The sequence below is a fragment of the Bacillus rossius genome, chromosome 2 (genome assembly GCF_032445375.1).
Source record: "Bacillus rossius redtenbacheri isolate Brsri chromosome 2, Brsri_v3, whole genome shotgun sequence".
Taxonomy (NCBI): Eukaryota; Metazoa; Arthropoda; class Insecta; order Phasmatodea; family Bacillidae; genus Bacillus; species Bacillus rossius.
The window spans coordinates 62,427,627-62,449,728 of record NC_086331.1 but is presented as its reverse complement, the minus strand read 5'-3'; the positions used below and the strand labels follow the sequence as shown (position 1 = coordinate 62,449,728).

Below are 22,102 nucleotides of genomic sequence, written 5' to 3'. Positions count from 1 at the left end.
ACAGGTGGCGGTGGTGCTCGGTGTCCTACGTGCCGGTTCTGTGGAATCACACGTTCCGGCAGGCATGCTGTTGCTGTCAGGGGAGTGTGTACCCGCACCTCGCCCACCAGTGTAGCGCTCCGAAGTGCCGGACCTCTATAAGGCACCACCACCCGCCTGTCTTCTGGTGCTATGTGCTGTTGTTGCGCCGTCCCCTGTTGCCGAGCTCTTGTGGTGAGCGGCTGCGGTAGCGGCTGCACATCCCGCTCAATTTCCTTGGCCAGTTGCACGAAGTCCTCCAGGTCACATCCGGTGGTGCCCCTCAGATGTGGGCGTAGCTCCCACCTCATCAATTCGACCACCAGTCCAAGAGCCTCAATTAGGTTTCCAGTGGTAAGACGGCGATGAAGTCGAACTTTGGCTCGTATGAATGACTCGACGTCCTCGTCGTCACCTTGCGGGGTACACCAGAGGGAGCGCTGGCACTGCGCCCTTGCCCGCGCGTCGTCGAACCGGCTTTCCAGCCGAGAGGTGAAGTCGTCAAATGCCATTTCGCCTTCCCCGACCATGTCCCACCAGTCACGGGCGGCTCCTCTGAGCTGGTCACTCACTCGCTCCGTCCACTCTTTGAGTGGAACGCCGTGACGGGCCAAAAGGTCGCGACAGTGACGGCCGAATGTTCGTGGGTCTTCATGTTCCTGCCCGGCGAACTCGGGGAGCCTAATTCCGGTACCTGCGCGGGCTGGGCCGGCCATGACCGCTACGTGCGACTGCGCGGCCCCGCCCTCGCCCCCTCGTACGTTCGGTTTCTGCGGCTCCTGTTTTGCGGGCTGGTCACTCTCGTCCCCGGGACGTCCCGCGGCGTCTGTCTCCGCGGTGTGCTTTACCACCCGTAAGCACGTCTCCCATGGGTCATCCCCGTTCATGTTGACGTGTGACCTGTCACGCGTTCGCGGCAGACTGTCCGGACGACGGATCAGGACGTCGATGACAGGGCGCGAGCAGGTAGGGAGGACCGCCTCCCCTCACCCCCGAGTCAGTGTCCCATGCTCGCACGCCTCCTGTCTCGCGGAAGCCCGGTGATGCGTGCGCGGCTGTGTGCTGCTGTCACTCTGTGACGTCACTCTGCACCGTGCAGCTGTCCCGCGGTAGCGGCGTGCCGTTCCCGTGGTTCCGAGTCGTAACCGATCGCGGTGAGACGCCGTGTAACCGATCCCGGCCGTATCTCGCGGTGCCGACGTTATCGCGTCGCGGCGAAACCGATCTTCTTGTCTCCCGTTGCTATCTCGCCGCGCCGTCTCCCGTCGCTATCTCGCGGCGCCGTATCCCGTGACCTAGCGCGCCGGCTTAAGCTGCCGCCTTGGCGTGAGACTGTCGCGTCGGAGTTATGAAAGTAAAATTAAAACTTTTATAATACAAATGTTCCTTATTGAATAGTCCCGAAATGATAAAAAATGTCACAAAAACTGAATGCCACTTGCCGGCCTTAATCTCACTCGTGCTGAATTAATTTTAATGTACTTTAAAGTTTGAAAAATGTTCAAAAGTACGTTTTTCGAAAGCCACACTAGTTGCGCGCCAAATGACGCCACTCCCGCTGCCTGTTTTAGTTTTTTAATTAAATATTAACGTTGTAAAAGATCTCAGGTGTTTTAACGGGGTTCGGCCTCGTGGCTGCAGGCAGGAGTGTGCCGTGATTCGGAACTTCCCTGGGCTGTTCAGGCCACCCAGGACGCCTTGTAAATGACTAGTAAATGGATTACGAAACACTGCACTTTATTCAGCATTGATACATTGATTGGTCCCGGTACTGGCCGCGTCCGTTGTCGGACCGCTGTGACACGCGTATCTAGGAATGCGAACGGTGCGTGGGCCAGGATAGGTTGCAAACTTATATCAACGGGCTGAACCGGTGGACACTCGTCTCTATGTGGGATTCAACAGAAAGTTACGGAATTGATGTTGCAACGACCTTTGCAGACGCGTTAACATATAGAGGAAAACCCGTGTTCAGGGTGGTATGCAGTCTAGCCTACGACGGGATATTAATGACTTTGAATTTACGTAATAACGCCAGCGGGCGACGTACACGCTAAGTCCCTTGAATTGGAAAGCTAGTCACTTAAAATACACGTTACACTTTGCACTATCAAAATGGAGAAAGTTAGTCAGTATTATTCTCAACACTTATTACGGAGGATCTACGACGATGACGATTAATTGGCTAATGAGCCGGAAATTGCGTACCACTAATACGCGGTCCTTAAACTGGACATGGAATTACGTATGAAAATAAAGTTCCCTGATGGGAAGAATTTAGTAAATTAAGAGTCGCACGAAATATCGTGCGACTGGGTTGGGGTCGGCGCCGAGCTGATTAAAAGATTTACAAAACTTACACTATTGCTGAAATGTTGAAGAGATGCTAAAGTTGATGGTCCGACGTTCGCGGAGCACCCGACCTCTGCGAGCTCCCAACGGTAACTGAGCGCGAGACCGCCCTGCGGCCTCGCGCCTAACCACGTGCAAACGCGGGAAAACCGACCCGGCCAGTTTTGGACTTAAAGACAAGTTACACAATATATGCTTATAAAACAATTAGACATAATTTCCCTTACATGAATCCTCTTTTAAATTGTTATTAATTTAGTTGTTTTAATTTGACAAAATAATTATATAATTAATTAGGCGCATTGCCACACCCAGCCGGGCGCTGACGTCGCTTTGGTGTTCGTCGCGGCGCACTTTCACACACTCGGCGGACATCACGCTCGGGCGTGTTTGATGCACTTAGGAGCAAGTGTTGCTGTGGCATAACGACCTTTGCGGACCAGAGGGAGTACCGGCGGTTGGCGTCATGTCTTTATGGCCGTTGGTGTACACGTGTAGGCCACACAGCCTATATATAAAAAAAAAAGGGCGTCTGACGTAAATGTGTTTTTTTTGTGTTTATTACTCCATGTTTACAAATGTTTGTCGAGATTGCTGCTTGTAGTTACTTTTGTAAAATTGGTATGTCATTCATTATTTTCATTGCTTGAATGCTCGGAAAAATTCTGAAACTCATTCCTTGTTAAAATCGCTCGCTAATGTTCTTTCTAAATGTTTGAACGTTATCTTCTTCAAGATGTCTTGATTTCAGGGCGTGTTACCGGTGCATATTCTTACAGAATTAGTGAGTTATTGCAAATTCATTGAACGTGTTTTTTTTTTTTTTTTTGAAATGGCAAAATGCTTTTTGGTTAACATTTGTAAACAGTTAATTCGTACAAACTTTGTTCGGCCCCTCCTGCTTATTGCATCACCTCCTGACGTAGCATCGTCCAAAATAGATGCACAGATACATGTACTGGGCTGATAGATTGCTTTTAAGGAAGTCACAAAAACTGCAAAGCCTATTTCTCCAATTTCTAAGAAAAAATATTAGATTAATTGTTTTTAAACGCTTATTTTACAATAATACTATACTTTTCCCACAAAAAATTCTTTGTTACCTATAAATATTTTGGTTAAGTTATATTTGAATTATAATTAAATCGTTTTTTAATTTTAATTCAATCGTCATAATTTTGGGCTTTCATAAACAAGGTCATTAAAGACATAAAACTAACATTACATATATTGGGGAAGGAAAAAGCCATGGTATTGTATTGACAATACATTTTGTAATGGGGTATACTGTCCAGTGACAAGGAAGGCCTACCCCTCCCAAAACTCTTCCTAAATTGTTCTCACCTCTCTAACCACTTAACATCTACCTATCCAACTCAAAACAATCCCTTCCTGATATCAGAAACAAGTGCTACATCCTCTTCCTCACCGTACAAAACATAATATCATGGTGTCATTCCATTGTTACGGGTGTGACAAAATTGGTAGATTCTGCAATGCAAAACAGTATGTCCAGAAAAATTTTAAGTAAGCATAATTTTTTAAAGTGGATGTACTCTTCTCTAAATGATTAGTTCACAAACCAAAAGCTTAAAATATATCTAAACTCTTTATTAAGGTACCGTGGTGCTAAAATTAAAATTGTTACGGGTGTGACAAAAAATACATCTCTTTATGAACAACGGTGTTTTTGACTGGAAATGTCTGTTAATAAAATTTTGGAAAAAATAATTTAAATTCTTAAAAAATAACTTAAGTGTATTCTGATGAATAAAATTATCTGAAAATGAATTTTAAACAAGCACAACTATTTTTTTATAATTTTTAAAAATTTTTCTACATGTTGCGGGTGTGACGTTATGGGTGTGACAAAACATTTTAATGATGATAGATTTGTAAAATCAATTCTTAAAAATTATTTATTTATTTAAAATCAAAAAAACCTACTTTAACCATCCTTTAAACTTCATTTTGACTAATAAGAAATTATTTAAATGTAAACTGTCCACGGTTATTGACGAGTTTGGGAGGTTCACATTTATTCACAATAACAGAAATGTCCTCTGTTGAAATGTCATTTTCTTTTGGCCAGATCCACATCTTCCCACTTGGATGCATGTATTTTAAAACTACTTGGTTAGTTTCAATGTCAATACTAAGCACTTCAGCAAAATAGTCTTTCTGGCTAGTGGTTTTGGTCCCAAGACCCATTACATTAAGTTGCACAAATACAAAGTCGCCAACTTCAATACTGTCTGTGCCCTCTATGCTGACTGATGCAGATGGGCCTGGTTGTGGAGCATCACTAACTTCACACTCATTATATGCATTTTTCAAGTTTACAACCAAACTGTTTTCACCATAAGATGTTATAGCAACTCTAACAACGCCTTCAGTCACAGGCTGGAAGCTGTGAAGTTTTTGGAGCCTTGGAACCGGATCAACATTAACCCATCTTGAGGACACAGTTTCATACATTGAAATAATCTCAATGGCAGATGTGAAGAGGATTGTTATCCCCTTTAAGGCATTCCTAGCACAGTCAAAAAAGTCTTCTGCACACTGTACAACACACTGACGTGACTTGACTAAACGCCAAACTGTACGTTTCACTGTCCCTCCTACACCGTCTACAGACCCTTTGCCATGAGATGTAGCAAAGAAGTTCCAAGTACAATCAATACCAAAATCTTGCTGAAAATATGTCAAAGACAGAATATTGTAACGGTTCTTAAATTGAGCTGCACTTCCATCCGAAAATATATGAACCCGTGCAAGGCTGGGAAATTCTTCTTTCAAGACAGTGATCAATTTATTTAAGAAAACCCAGACACTGTATTTGTTGTGGTTCAAGTCATCACTGACTACTACAAAACAACGTCTGCAGACACCAACCCAAGCAACTGCAGTGAAAAGTGATACTTGTTGTTTGTGCCAATGTGCACTTTGAATTTCATCTTGAAACCCTGCTGTATAGTTTTCTGCGAAGTCTATTTGAAGAACAGCAGTATTTGTTGTAACTTTTAATTGTGTAGCTTCGAAATGCTGTGCTTGCTTTCTTTTAATGTAACAGTGCAGTTTAAATTGTGGAAATTGATTCTGAATTTCTTGTATGCAGTTGTGTATTTTTCCTGTATGCTCTATGAGGTTGACATCTTTCCATTGTTGCCACTTGACATCTATGTCCATGTTGTCTTTATCAATGAGCCCAATTATAGGAAAGTGTCTACACTGGTCACAAAAATTAGCCATGCAAGGGTAATTGTCTTCATCACATACTGCAGTAACTAGAAGATCATCCATTTGACAAGGGAACGTAACAGCTTTGCTCACAGCATCAATTAATAACTGCATATTGGAATGGTATTTGCAGCCACACACATTATGTGGTGTTTCTGCTACTGGCAGAACATATGGGGGTCGCAAGGAGTAAAATTTGGACTTCTTGATTTCTAGATTTGGATATTCAGAAATAAACAGCTCGTACGCCTCTCCTATTGTTGTAATCATAATTCTCTTTTGAAAATATTCTTTTTCACCTGTTTGAAGATTTTTAATGATTACCACATCCTTTCGACCGGGTTCTTGACAACTAACATCATCTCTTACATAAAACTCCAGTACTTTTTCTTCTGTTTCTTTGTGTAAATGTTTTCCTGTTTTAGAAATATTAGCATCTTTTTTAGCTACCTCAGGTAGTACCTCTAACAAAAGTTTCTTAACCACTGCACTTTTCTTCCTTGGACTAGACGGAAGGTGCTTTCTTACTTTATTAACAGCTCTTCCAAAAGAACGGATACAAGAATATGACTCTTTATCAGGTGTCAGTCCTGTTGAAATTGTTGCTGCTCCTCTCTTCTTTATTTTCTCTTTGTGTTTTCTTTGTCTGTCTGCATCGTTCAGCCTTTTACGTTTTAATGCTTTTTTGCTTATCTGACACATTTCTCTTGCTTTGTCGTGTCTTTTTCTGTCTCTTTCCCTTTCCTTCTCCAAATGTTTTTCATGTTCTTCTTTATTCTGGTGTAACTTTTGCCGATACTTTTTTACCCTCTCAGTAGAAGACATCTAGTCGTACTATAAAGGCTATAACAAAGGAAAAAATAAGCTGTCTTAGTAACATTTTCCAGTATTGACAATCAGTCATTATCTTATAGTATATTACTGTACATGATCACTGCCATAAGCACTTTAAACTTACCAGATCATTATTAAATAGTAATAAATAATTTAAATGTAATAACTTATTAATTTAATGGAAAAAATTAGCAAGGTTATGTTAATTATAGGTTAAGTTAGCACTACCAATGTATAGATGAGTATACATGTATCAAGAAAATTATGAACTTATGGGTAGGTACTCTAAGAGTATTAAGAAACACCCAAAAAAATTCTAAGAAATGTGCAGTGTATCTAAACCAAACATGTCTGATATGCTATGTACACATTGATTATTAATGTATTGTCACACCCGTAACAGTATTTTCAGCTCTTATTAGCAGTATTACTAAAAAAAATTGTGATTGAAATTTGTAGGTTATATGACTGAGCTAGTGCATAAAAATTTTCAGTTCCCTATTACTTTTAGTTTCATTTGTTTCAAACTTTAAGTACTAAACAGTGTTACGGGTGTGACGTGGTACAAGTAACTTTTTAAATGTGAATAAAATGTATATATTTACCTGCAATCAACTTTTATATACTGTGGAAATATTCTCCTAGGCCTGGAGAAACCATTCCAATTGCCACCTATCAGCTGTTTGTTAAGAGTGAAATTTTCAGTGTAACCAACTTCTGGGTTATTGTCAGAGTAACACATTCAGTTAACTGTCAAAACTTTGTAAATAGACCATTGCCATCAGTTTACAAATTTAGCATTACATTTTACTTTTCACATAATCTTTGGAATACTGTTATTGAATTTATATAGAATTTAAATTTAAAAAAAAAAAGAAAAAAAATATTCTATTTAGGGTCATTTCACATGGAATGACCCCATGGTCTTGCCTTCCCTAGTAGAATCCTTTCTGTAGACTATTTTGTAGTTATTCCAACACCCTTCCCCTTTCACAGCTTTAAATAGCCGTATTAGCCAACTTTCCAGCCATATTCATTCCTTTAAAAATGCCCTAAAACAATCCTATTATAATTTTTTTCATCACTAATTTTATGTAGGTAATGCAAACAGGCAACATATTCCTACAGTTTTTAAATAATTGGATGGACTTATACACTAGGGGACCAACAACCATTTCATAAAATTTTGACCTTGGTTGAAAAAAATATTAACATTTAATTACTTTTAAATAGAATCAAAATGGAAAATAATAATGCCAACTGTGGTTGTAAAGTGTAACATTTTATTTGCAAGACTTTGTGAAAATGGCTGGAGACCAAGGAAAGTGCTTTTACATTTGATTCATGATTGCATGACTGCACTTAATTTATCTCCCCAAATAATGTATAAAACTCTTTTTAGTTTCTTTTATTGTTGAAAGGTAGAAGCAAAAGATAATCATTGCAATCTGAGGGCCATGTATAATTTGCATTAAAATTATAATGAATACATTTTTAAAATTATTTTTCATCCTTTTTTATGCATATAATTATTGTATTTATCATTGATTTTAGTGCCAAGTAAAAGTGCTTGTTTTTACTTTTTAGAGTTAGCATGTGTGAACAGATAAAATATGTAGCCATTTTATGATACACTGAAAATCTTGTGTTTATCTTAATGCCTACCTATATTTCTTCCAAGAGTAATATTCTTACTTGGCGGCTTTTACGGAAATTAATAATAAAATTCCAAAAATACTCATTTTGAACACTAAAGAAATTCTCCGGTAAATATGTATTTTAGCGGTATTTGCGGGAAAAAAATATTAAAAATCCGAAAATACCTTTATTATATGCTCTTTAACTTCCTCTTTTCATTAAACCCGGCGGAGATTAGAAATTCCAAATAAATTAGGAGATATTGAATGTTTTAATTTTCATAGTTGGACAATATTTGTTAAAAAAATTATTAAAAATTCCGAAAATACTTTTATTCTATGCTCTTTAACTTCCTCTTTTCATTAAACCTGGCGGAGATAAGAAATTCCAAATACTTTAGGAGATATCAAATTTTTTAATTTTCATCACAATACCTGTGCATTCATGCGGCTTAACCATTGTTTCTTGTTTACGAGTATGAATTTTTTTTTTCGCGACGTAGGTGAACGACTACATCATTTTCTACTAATGGCAAAGGAATTGTACCCGCCTGTAACTTAGGTGAGTTTTTAACGTTTCAAATTTTAATGTTTTATTTGTTATTTGGATATTGTTGCGCAAGTAATAAGTAAAAAAAAAAATTACGTGAGTTCCTATTGTTCATCCTTTGTCCCGGTTTGTTTGGTCGGGTCAGTTACATTATAAATACTTTAAAACTCAACAACCATTAAAATTAATTCACAATATTTGTAATGTCCGCTTAGTTTGAAAGTATTTATAATGTAACTGACCTGACCTAATAGACTATTCTAATTAATTAGGCATTCACGAACACATGGCAAAATAAAAAAATTTTGGCGGTTGAATGATAGCACAGGTCTTGTATTGCAAAATAAGAACGGTGATATCTCCTAAAGTATTTGGAATTTCTTATCTCCGCCGGGTTTAATGAAAAGAGGAAGTTAAGGAGCGTATAATAAAAGTATTTTCGTATTTTTTACATTTTTTTTTCACAAATACCGCTAAACTACATATTTACCCATTCTCCTATTTACCCTGAAAACAGATTCTTGAAATTCCTACAGGTTAATGAGTTATCATCGTTTGTATCTGACATAATACCTAAGAATTGACATAGCAATCACCTTTTTTTTTTAACAACGGTCCATTCCGAGGCAGTTTTTGTGCTTATCTATACTAATATTATAAAGCTGAAGAGTTTGTTTGTTTGTTTGTTTGTTTGTTTGAACATGCTAATCTCAGGAACCACTGGTCCGATTTGAAAAATTCTTTCAGTGTTGGATAGTACATTTATCGAGGAAGGCTATAGGCTATATTATATTATCAATAACAATAGGGATCCTTACTAAAAGTCCAATTTAGAATCAAATGCGTTGGAGGGGGTTAGATACAACATGCAGTACACGTACAAAGTGTGTGTTGACAATGCCGCAGGCGCTAGAAGTTTATTTTCTATTGCCTATTAACATTGTTGCCACGCACTAGATGCCTTATCATTCTTAATTTTCCCATACAAGTAAAAAACACCAGTGTGATATTAACAATGAAGCAATCAGTACCCTCATAAGAGTTCAATTAGTATTTAAATACTTTTTATTGCTTTAAATTGCAAACCTAAACTATTGTTTTTTTTCCTCTCTCTGTGTTTAATTTGTTTTTTTATTGCCCTTTCTTCAAGTTTATATATTTTACAGACTTGAAACTTCACAGTAATGTTCCTTATGTTACACAGGATGACATTTTCCGAAAATTAGATCCCATGGGTGGTTAAAACCAGGCAACAGTGTGTACTTTGTCTGCATGAGAACAGGATTTTGCATTGTTCATGCCTTCTGCGTCTCCATGGCAACGGGCATCGCGCGGCAGTGGCGTACCCACAAGGAGAGGCATGTATAATGAGCGGCGCAAGAGTGATCTGCCTGTAGACTGCCGTAGCGAAGTACGGGTACATCAGTTGTACGTTGCGTGCACAAGTCAGGAAACCTTCGGTGCTATTCATTTTCTCTCCGGTACATTATACAGCATTGTAATAAATTTTCACTGATTTTTTTTTAATTTACCATGTTACTGTAAATGGGAGATGTGGCTTAATTTTTTTCCATTAGTATAGCCGTGCGAAGCCGGGTCGGGCAGCTAGTTTGGTATAAATATTACAAATTTGTTGCATCTTGAGAATGGTCATTTAGATTAGGTTAGCTCCATTAAAATTACTTAAAAATATTCTGGATTGCTGGTTAGGTTAGATCAGCATAACAACAAGGGTCAGGTGGAGTGGATATGATACAAAAAACCAAACTTTTTGAATATTCTTTTAACTAAGAGCACTACAACACTGAGAAAAATTACATTTCTTAGGGCTTTAGAAACCTAACCCTAACTAAATAAAAATTTAGATTAATTAGTTAGATTGATAAAAAATAAATTTGGTGTATCATATTCACCCTGTGATGGGGGGAAATATGATACACAGGTGGGGTGAATGAGATACATCATTATATCCTACTTCCTAGCATCGCTATCAGTGTGGTGGGGTGCGTGTGAGACAGGTCAAATACATGTGTATCACCAACAAAAAATTTCATGACAATCAGTTTAGTGGTCCTCGAGTTCTGACATAAAATATGAAGTCATGTTACAGAGTGAATATTTTCCCTTTATATTAAAGAATTATAGGCCCTACATTTTGTCACAGTACATAAATGTGACTAGTGACTAGTCAAACAAATTCTACATACTATTTTGATCATTTATCCACGTACTGTCCAATTATTGAACGATCTTCTCAGTCAACAACAAATTGAAGAAATACTGTGGTCCTTATAAGGATTTTCTATCTATTTATAATAAATACAACAATAGCAAAGGAATAAAAGCAGCTTACTACAAACTAAAATATGGAATGCTTAGAAATACACAGATCTACATGTGATGTTAAATTATTCATATTACTCTAAAACATAAACATAGCGGCCTACATAGAACAATAAGTTGTACAAGTTGGAGTACAACAATTTGTTTATGTTCAGGTATACCAACATACAGAAAAAGCTTTTAAGGTAAAAAAAAAAAAGGTTTTAATGACAACGTACATTTCATATTCAGCAGTGGAAAATAGAAATATTAAGCACTTTTTTATAAAACTACCTAAAATTATGGTATCACATTCACCCCATGCTGTGTATTGAAGTTGTACCTCTTTATTTAACTAAAACCCGGGTCACAGTCCTGTCCGCGGCACAACATTCCGGCCATGGCCATTGTAGTGCCACCACTCGTCACCAGATGGCAATTGTACATATGAACAGACAATTAAGACATGTTATGTTATGTTATGTTAAGACATGTTATGTTATGTTATGTTAAGACATGTTATGATTGTAAATATTTATGAAGATTATTAAGTGTGTTGTGTAAGTATGTTTCGTATTCTTGTGAATAACATTGTAAATGCAAATTTAGCCAAAGTGATAGCAATATGTAAAATTTAACACGAACAATTGTAGAAGGAAAATGTATATAATGTGCGGGCTAACAAGCCTAGACAGCTCTCCTCTCTCCCAGTCAATTTGGGAGAATAAATACCAACACAGCAAATAGTGGTATCATTGGCTTATCTTTCTCTCTCTCCTTCTCCTCTGCTAGCGACTCTTCGTGAGACCGCGGGCTTCCCATCTCTCTCTCTCTCTCATTCTCTCCCTCTCTCTTGTACCTTTCTGCTAGCGACTCTTTGTGAGACCGCGGGCTATCCTCTGCTAGCGGATCTTCGTGAGACCGCGGGCATCCATCTCTCCTACTTCCAACCTTTCCGCTAGCGATTCTTCGTGAGACCGCAGGCATCCCTCTCTCCTACTCCCAACCCTACCGCTAGCTACTCCTTGTCAGCACGTCCTCGGTCAGCTGCACTGGGCCGAACGGTCCACTCCCGCCTCAGAGTTTGAGGCTGCTCTACCCAAGAGCTGGCGCCGGGCAAACAACACGACAACCAAACGACCGAGCGACATCCACCCCGTCTCCACATCTTCACCAGAGACGAGGCCGTGACATTTGCAGGGTGTCTACCTGGAAAACCTGGAAAAATTAGGGAATATTGTAATCAGGGAAAAATCAGGGAATTATTGTTTGGTAGGTTGTAGTTGGCAATACTTTTTTGTTTATTGATCAGCTTGCATTGACGTAGCATCAAGTGTATCCCCTCCCATTTTTATTTTTGAGTGGCAAATAATGAACAGTTCCCACGTCCATTTTCTTTTATTTACCATCGGATTCGGAAGTGGCGTCATATCACGTGATACAAACTGGTTCAAGCTGGTCTGTTATCCTGCTGACGTGACGTGCTGTGGCATGTGCGTCCCGCGCTCGGATTACACTGACAGGTGCATTTAATTTTAAGTAATTATGGATGCCCCCAATGTAAACTGGGCATTTTTGTTAGCTTTGAAAATACATATCACAGACACTTTTGGTGAAGATTCGCCATCGTTGCTAGAAATTGGTAGCTGTGGGCTTCATACGGTCCATGGTGCTTTCAAAACTGGAATTTCTGCTACACAATGGGATGTTGTTATTTTTTTTGAGGCACAGTTACTTTTTGTTTAAGCATGTACCTGCAAGGAGGGCAGATTACATTAGAATAACTAGATCAGAGCTTTTTCCCAAGAAATTTTGTGCAATCAGATGGTTAGAAAATACTGCAGTTGCTGAGCGTGCCATGAAAACGTTACCCCACCTAAAGAACTTTGTTATTGAAGTTTCTATTTCATCTGTCTTTCAATGTAGGTAGTGGAAAGTGCTCTTGAAGATAATCTTCTAAAAGTAAAATTTACATTTTTCCACTCTTTGGCATCAGAGCTGGAATAGTTTCTTACAATGTTCCAAAGAAATTTGTTAGTGAAGTTTCTATTTCATCTGTCTTTCAATGTACTGAAAAGTGCTCTTGAAGATAATCTTGTAGAAGTAAAATTTACATTCTTCCACTCTTTGGCATCAGACCTGGAATTGTTTCTTACAATGTTCCAAAGTGAAGCACCCATGGCACCTTTTCTGTTTGATTCACTGGTAGACATTTTATTATCTTTGGCAGGAAAGTTTGTGAAACCAGAAGTACTGAAGAGCTTTAGGGAAAAACACAATGTATCTCGATTGGATGTAGATAACCAGGAAAATCTATTGACTGCTAACAATATCAAGTTGGGTTATGCAGTATGCCATGCCATCAAGAAAGAGAAAGTACCTGAAAAGTCTGTCCTGTTACTGAAAAATGATGTTAGGACTTGTCCAAAGGTTATGGTAAAAAAACTTCAAGAAAAAAGTCCCCTAAAGTACAAACTTACTAAAGGAATTTCCAGCTTATGTTCGTCTATGGCTTTAAATTCGGGTGTGAGGAAACAGAGTGTGAAGTACAGTTTAGAATTTGGTCTTCGAAACAGGTGGCTATCAGGACAAGAAGCTGATAACATTGAGTGATCATATCAGTTGGTATGTTCCTCGCAAGATTCTGAAGCACTGTTCTCGTCTTTTTCTCGAGAAGATGGGCGCCTTGATCACTTGTGGATGCTCATTCTTAAGGCACATACAGTAGTTGCCAAAACAGGCCTTCTAAAGTTTGTGAGGATGATGATGGAAATGCATCATTGGAAAGAGGATTTTCAGTGAATTCTAATCTGCTGACTGAAAACTTGCAGGAAGAAACACTGATTGCACAAAGACAAGTGTATGACTTTGTTCAACGTTCTGGAGGTGTAGAGCATGTTGATATCATCAAGTCCATGTTACAGTATGTAAGAAATGCTAGTTGTAGGTGTAAGGAAGCCCTGCAAACAAAACAAAAAGAAAAGGAAGCTACAGACAAGAAGAAGGCAGAAAAAAGAAGAGTTGAAGAGGAGATCAAGGCATTGCAGTTTAAGAAGGATCGAGTGTTGGATTTGGCTTGTTCTGAAGCAAGAGCTATAGATGAAAAAGTTGAGTCACTGCGAAATTGACGGGAGCTTCCTTTTACTAATGTTCTTTGCAAAAGTGTGTGAAATATTTGTAGCAGCATGTTTTATTTGCCATCAATTGAGTCACTTTGGCCACGTCTAGAAGAAGGTAATATTTTTACAAATTTAAGTAAGTTGAAATACTTCGAAACCCATCAATGTATTGTTATGCAGTTTTTTCAGTTTCGTGGAATGTCGTAATTGTGCTAAAGAAAACCTGGAAAAATTCAGTTTTAGACCTGGAAAACCTGGAAAAATCAGGGAATTTGATTTACTAGATCTGGTAGACACCCAGCATTTGGCGCCCGAACGTGGGGCACACTTCATCATCAAGATTACAAGAGAGCACGAACAGCCAGCAGCATTCGCCGACCCGAAGTGTATTTTAACTAAACAAGTGTAGAAGAACGTATGCAGGACAGACAGTGTAGAAATTCATAAACAATGCTACCACACAGACTGACAACCACATGCATGTGAGACAGGTCAGCCACCACGGGACTTTGACCTAATGACAGGAGAGGGACAGTGGCACAACACATCTGAGAGCAAACCAGTGAGATTGGAGTTAGCAACGGGTACATTGGTTTGGGACACAATAGCAACAACCAGGCCCACACAGGCACCGACACAGAAGGCAGGGGCAAACCTCATAGACTGGGAGGTGCTTGCAAGGCCAGCAGTGCATCCAAACATGCATATGGGGCGGACAGCTACTGCAACAGGACGCATAGTGCTACCAGAGTTCAGTGGGCTAGCGCATGAGGACCCATGCGATTTGACGCAGTGGTGTAAGGGACGGTTGACACAATGCGGGGTGCCGATAGAAGAATGGACACAACGCACGAGTGAGCAATTGTGCGGGCAAGCTCGTGAGTGGTGGAACTTGTGGGGACGCTATGACATGCAGTGGCCGGAGTTCGCTACCCGCTTAATTCGGCGCTTTGACTACCGCATGGCAGTCATGAGCTGTAAGGTTCGCTTCTACGGCGAGTCCCAAAAGGACTCGGAGCCAGTAGAGCAGTTCGTGGCAAACAAGCTGCGGCAGTACCGGCGCATAGCCCCGGGAGAAGACCCCGAGCAAGCTTTACCAGAAGTTACAGCATTAATACGAGAAGAATTGTAACCATTCCTCAGGCCATACTGCAATGGGACGGTAGCGTACTATGTACGACAGGCAACAGCTACAGAAGGCTACCTACGACACCTCCTGGGATGTCGGACCGGGACAACTATCCCTGAACGAGGGCCCAGACAGCAGGTCGGAGCACCTGCAGGGACAAGCAGGGCCATACCGCAGGAACGTCCATGGCGGACAGCAACACGGGCGATCGAGGGCCCACATGGTGGGACAGACCAGAACACATCTCCAGAATGGCGGATGCAGGCAATCTGCGCAATGGAGGCCGACCACCACAGTGCCGTCTTGGGTGCCCACAGGGCACGTATCACTGGCTTCAGGACTGCCAGAGACACCAACAGCGACAACAACCAGCGGGAAACGGGCAGTACGGGGTGTAGGACCTACAGTCCTACCCCCCGCGCCAGCCAATCCCCTGCCACAAGCCACGGAGAACAACCTAGAACAACTGGGGCAGCTCACCACGCTAGAAAACCGACTGATGCGGATCCCCATCACCCTGAATGAGAGACCGACTGCCACACTTATAGACACAGGGGCGAGCCAGGTGTTCGTCGCCCAGAACTGTGTACCACCTGCAGAATTCACACCTAGACACTGTGCCCTGCGCCTTGCTACGAACACTGGAACCGGGACAGCCATTGGAGATGCCATCATCACAGTGGGTATACGGGATATGGTGACCCAAACTCCAGCAGTCGTCGTAGAAGGGCGCAGAGAAGATTTGGTACTTGGACAGCCATGGTTGGTAGATCCGGACGCCTTAGTTTCGGCAGCATCAGGCCTGGTAATTTTAGGTAAACGTGAGCGCCTGGCAGTATATACACTAGGATGCATACCACCTTCCCACAGCGCACACGACCATAGGCCAAGAGACACGACCTGTCGCCTGCTCACCCACCTCTAGTGGACCTGATCAAACACAAACAACGGGTTCTCGACGCCCAACGCACCTCCCCAGATGCTGAGCGTCGACGAGCAAAGCAAGGGGAAGGACTGGATGAGATATGGACCATGAGAGAGGGCATGTTGTGTACGAAGGGGATTGGAACCAACTATGATTGGCGCACCTATGTACCATCGGAAGCACGGGAAGCCGTTCTGCGCTTCATGCACGAATATGACCTGGCAGGACATCCAGGAGCGGACCAAACCCGACGGGCAACCAGCCAGCACTACCACTGGTCCGGCATAGCCCGGGACATACGGGAGTATGTAAGGACCTGCGAGAAGTGCCAGGAGCGAAAGGCACGGCGGAGTGATGGGACCGAGCAGCAGCAGCCGCGCCTCCCCACTACCCCATTCCAGTCCATCGCGCTGGATGTTATGGGGCCGTATCCCCATACTGCCCGAGGGAAGAGGTTCCTGGAGATGGTCACGGACCTCTTCACACGATGGGTAGAAGCATATCGTACCAGTAACATACGAGACAAAACCATTGCAAAAATCCTGCAGACGGAATTCTTTCCACGATGGGGATACCCCAGGGACCTCCTGACGGACAAAGCCAGATAGTTCATTGGAAGGCAGTGGCAAGGATTATGACGGGCTTGGCAAGTGGAACACCGGACTACGCCAGCTTACCATCCACGAGCAAACCCAACAGAGAGACGTAACCAGGAGCTGAAAATCCAAATTCGCATACGTCTGGGGGACGACCATACCAAATGGGACGAACACATAGCGAAGGCCCTGTTTTGCATCCGCCGCAGGACCAATGCAGACACAGGGATGTCCCCGGCACAAATGGTCCAAGGCCACAATCTGCCCATGCCTGGCGAATGGACGGCCCACGGAGTGACAGATGAAGGGGAAGACCCCGAGGATCGCAGTCGGCGGCAAGAGATTGAGCTGACAACAGCGCGAGAACACCAGAGGGCCTACACTCAGCAGATAACCCCGCAGACCACACGACAACCGCCGGAGCTACAGCTAGGTGACCACGTGTATGTCCGCACACATCCCCTGTCCAACGCAATTAGGAAATACTGTGCTGAACTGAGCCCCAGGTGGTCGGGACCACACCGCATCCTGAAAAGGTTAAGTCAAAGCACTTATTTGTTGCACCGGGGAAGACAAATGCGAAAAGTACACCGGGACCACATCCGGAAAACAGCACTCCCAGAAGGGGGCAATGCCGTGGAGGACCCTACCCCAGATGTGACAGGAACGATGCCTGACAATCACCAATCTGTCACACCCCAAGGAACGCAGCATCTGTTCGAGGGAACACCAAGCCCAAGGACAAGAATGGAGAGGCCAGCAGAAGCCCCTGCCATGACACCGAGGCGGCAGCACTAGAGGCACCTGGCACGAATGCAGATCCTTGATATCACTGGGACACCAGAGGCGGGCGTAAGCACCACGGAGGAGCAGCCCCTGGTGACAGAACCGGACTACATAGAGACAACAGAACCACCCTCCCCTACCCGGGGTCACCCTCGCCGATGCCGAATTCCGGGTCAAGGTGGAGGAACCGGCTGAGGACAACCAGAGACACCGCCGACAACGACGCCGGCCCCCACTGTACCTGGCAGATTACGTCACAGGCTGCGAACTGGACACACTGGTGAATGGCGATCCAGGGAGTCCGGAACCAGCAGGCCGGACCTGACGCTCGCAACCACTAGGAGAGAAGGCATCATGTGCCTGCTGGAGGGCACGTGGACGGCCTAGACCCAGGCTTTTCCAGGGGGGTGGGGGGTGTCTGACGTCGTACCTCCTCTTTATTTAACTAAAACTTGGGTCACAGTCCTGTCCGCGGCACAACATTCCGGCCATGGCCATTGTAGTGCCACCACTTGTCACCAGATGGCAATTGTACATATGAACAGACAATTAAGACATGTTATGTTATGTTAAGACATGTTATGATTGTAAATATTTAAGAAGATTATTAGGTGTGTTGTGTAAGTATGTTTTGTATTCTTTTGAATAACATTATAAATGCAAATCAGCCAAAGTGATAGCAATATGTAAAATTTAACACGAACGATTGTAGAAGGAAAATGTATATAATGTGCGGGCTAACAAGCCTAGACAGCTCTCCTCTCTCCCAGCCAATTTGGGAGAATAAATACCAACACAGCAAATAGTGGTATCATTGGCTTATATTTCTCTCTCTCCTTCTCCTCTGCTAGCGACTCTTCGTGAGACCACGGGCTTCCCATCTCTCTCTCTCTATCTCATTCTCTCCCTCTCTCTTGTACCTTTCTGCTAGCGACTCTTTGTGAGACCGCGGGCTATCCTCTGCTAGCGACTCTTCGTGAGACCGCGGGCATCCGTCTCTCCTACTTCCAACCTTTCTGCTAGCAACTCTTCTTGAGACCGCGGGTAACCCTCTCTCCTACTCCCAACCCTTCTGCTAGCTACTCCTTGTCAGCACGTCCTCGGTCAGCTGCACTGGGCCGAACGGTCCACTCCCGCCTCAGAGTTTGAGGCTGCTCTACCCAAGAGCTGGCGCCGGGCAAACATCACGACAACCGAACGACCGAGCTTCGTCCACCCCGTCTCCACATCTTCACCAGAGACGAGGCCGCGACAGTATCACATTAACCCCATGTTCTGTATCATATTCACCCCTAAAATTTAGGCAGCAATAGTAACTAAGATATAAATGTCAATCTATCTTTCTAAGCATTAAAACATAGAGGATACTTTCCTGCACCATTTAAAACTATAATTTTGAAACTATCTTCTATGCACACAAAGATATAACAAAAGTTGCTGGACCTAGACGAAAATTTTTTGGTCGAATTATTTCTTGCTTGAGACTTTTTCATTTCCTATAAAATGTAGCTAAAGGTTTATAACATTCATTATGGAATGGGGACGTATAAAGAAGAGGCAAGCAAATGTACTTTCTTCAAATTTTTTGTATAGCAAAAAGTAAATTTTTTTAAATGTATCACTTTCACCCCAAGTTTTACACTGTATCACATTCACCCCACCCAACCCTATTTCACACAAGTTCCTCCTGAGTCCTGAACAGTTCTGAAATTCACTGAAGGTTACTGAAGTTTGCAGCTCACATGAGCAACTTTAGTAGCATAAAAAAGTTCTATAGTCTTTCATAGGCTTACAGAAAAATTATATAATAGTCTAGCTACATTTAAAATACTTTAAAAAGTGTAGACGGTTGATTAAACTGGGTTATCTACATTAAAAATAGGTACTGTGAAATCATGTGAACAATTAGTTAGGTCAGGATAGCTACACATTAAATAGGTAATTCCTAAGCAACCAATAAACATATTTTACAATATTTCTTATGTAGCATACTAACCTATCCAACCATCCACAATGTTTTAAAGTATTTTTAAGATATCTAACCTAATCAAACATTCTCACAATTTTACTAAAGTTCTACAGTACATAAACACAAAGAGCCACACAAGAAAGCTTATAATGGCAGTGTCATGTCAATAAGCTATAAACTGTGATTTCTCAGAAATCAGTAGGAATTTATCAGTGCTGTTTTCAGGGTAAATACAGGAATGTCTCAAGTGTTTAAAAAAAAAGTATTTTCAGGATTTTTTTATTAATTTTGGGAAAAGCCATGGCGTAAGAATTTTACCACTCCAAGAGTTGCATAAACTCAGACTTTCCTTCCAGGTGGCTTAATGTGATCTCCGGTAGTATATTATTGTAATTTGAAAAATCGGCAGTTCCTAAATTAGATTATGTTTCTGTTAGCTTGGAATCAGTCTGAAATTTTCATTCTTTTCTTTAGTTTTGTCTGTCGCTTTAGATAACACCAGTGACTTTTTTGTTTGGTTTCAGGCAAGCCAACATTGTCCTAGAAAATGGCTTCTCCAACGCCAGGATTTCCCCCACCATCGAGCTACACTACTCAACCTTCTAGTTATCCCCAACCACCGATTAATATGCAGCCAGGGGGTTATTCTCAGCCTGGAGGTTATCATCAGCCTGGAGGTTATCCACAACCATCAGACTTTCCTCAGCAACAGGGAGGTTATTCCCAGCCGGGAGGTTATCCCCAACCAGCTGGTTATCCACAGCCTGGAGGCTACCCACAGCCAGGCGGCTATCCACAACCAGGTGGTTACCCACAGTCGGGTGGCTACCCACAACCAGGTGGCTATCCTCCGATGCAAGGAGATGGCCAACCTCCAGCCTACACAGGTATCTGTAACTATGGTAGCACACACTCATTTCATTAACTCAGTAAATATTTTAGACATAAATGAACAATTTTTTTGCAATTATAAATTATTGGTAAAGAGAAATTTGCAGAGATTTTCAAAAAGCTATCTTTGTATTACGGATAAAATGTTTTTAATATATACCTGTAATTGATTTTGTAGTGTTTAATTTTGTGCCGAATGCTTTTCTGGAAGAAGATACAACAGGTTAATTAAATACAAATTAATTTTAGTTTTTGAATATAGAATAGTATTTTATCAAGAAACTTTTTGTTGCATCAAAATGTGTTCATAGTCACATGAGGAATCTCTTTTGAGTGGTAAATGGAGGAATTTTACAGAATTACCCTTTACTTAAGGGTGTTGAAATGGTCCAAAAATCATCCCACTTTAGAATGACTTCAGACAGATATATTATTTATAATAGTATAAAAACTCATAGATGAATGCCCTAAGAGCACTTTATAAGTGTCGAGGCGATGGGCATTCAGTTGCGGAAGCCATCGAAGGGAGAGGATGTGTTACTTATCTCCCGAGCAGCAGAAGGGCGACACGCGTAAGAAAAAGGACAGTGTCGTTCGTGGTGGAGGAGTAGCTGACTGTTTGCAGGCTGGCAGCAGGTACTCACATTGGCTTGTGGGGGAGGGGGAAAAGGGACAGATAAACTGCTTGGATCACAGTGTACTGCAAATCAGTGACTTCTCTGCATAGTTTTAACCATTTAATTTATTAAAAGTTTGACGAATATTAAGTGGCTCAGATTTAAAAATATCTTTCTTCCTACTGTTTCTTATGGGGACCCTCCCAATTCAAACTTTACCCAGTCTGTAGTATCTGGCTAGTGCTGTGCTGAGTGTTTTCCTTTCCTCCTCCCACGGGCCTTAGTGTCGCCCGCCATCTAGTTGCTTGACCACCCCCCCCCCCCCCCCCCCACCACCCGCCCCTCTTGACCGTTGCTCATAGAGCCCCTCGTATGGTCTCCCTCCCATCTCTTTGCAGCGCCACGCCACCAGTTGGGTGCTGCATAAACCAGACCCCTTTTCTCGTACTTAAGTTTTTCTGCATTAGGAAGCGCCACCTTTCAGGCCTTACACCCCATTCTCCTACCCTATGTCAACACCCCTGCTTGAGGTGCTATCTGCCGGCCCCTTTGAGTACTGTATGTCCGAGCTACTTCTAATTCCTAAAGTCGCTGATGGCGGCGTCCCTTTCCAGGCCATGGCCACTTCTCCCCCCTCTTTAGACCTTAAGCTTCGGTCACACAGAAAGCTACGCTATGTTCGTTATGTTCGCAATGTTCGCTATGTCCGCTATGTTTGCTGCGCGAGGTGGCCACACAGAATAGTGTAGTTTGCGATGTCGGGGAGACACATGCCGTGGGATTCGAGTGATGATTCTGACGAGGATGATATTCTGTTGGCTCTCACAGTATGTAAACGAAAAAAGATATGTGTTCATGAAGTGAATCTCAAAATAAATGAATTTGGTGAATTTCATCATTTAATGAAGCAGTTGCGTGCGGATGAGGCCAAATTTATTGAATACTTTAGAATAAATACAGCTCAGTTTGATAGCATGGGGCACACCTTATGGTGATCCTCCAGAGGGCCACCACCACCGCCACCGCCACCGCCACCGCCACCGCCACCGCAACCGCAACCGCCACCGCCACCGCCACCGCCACCACAACCGCAACAACCACAATAACCACCACAACC

The 22,102-nt window shown here is 42.2% G+C and overlaps 1 protein-coding gene across 3 annotated transcripts in view; it reads left to right on the top strand.

Annotated features, from left to right (window-relative positions):
• Positions 1 to 2,881: 2,881 nt before the first annotated feature.
• Positions 2,882 to 22,102, top strand: part of LOC134529324 (phospholipid scramblase 2) — a 79,047-nt gene continuing 59,826 nt past the window's right edge. Inside the window, exons 1-2 of one of the 3 annotated variants that reach the window (XM_063363270.1) lie at positions 2,882 to 2,991; positions 20,002 to 20,364. In XM_063363270.1, coding sequence (XP_063219340.1) covers positions 20,025 to 20,364 — 340 coding nt within the window. In that variant the 5' untranslated portion in view covers positions 2,882 to 2,991; positions 20,002 to 20,024. Of the gene's footprint in view, positions 3,155 to 8,610; positions 8,644 to 20,001; positions 20,365 to 22,102 lie in introns of those variants that run through there. The other 2 variants (XM_063363272.1, XM_063363271.1) reach the window with 2 other exon arrangements.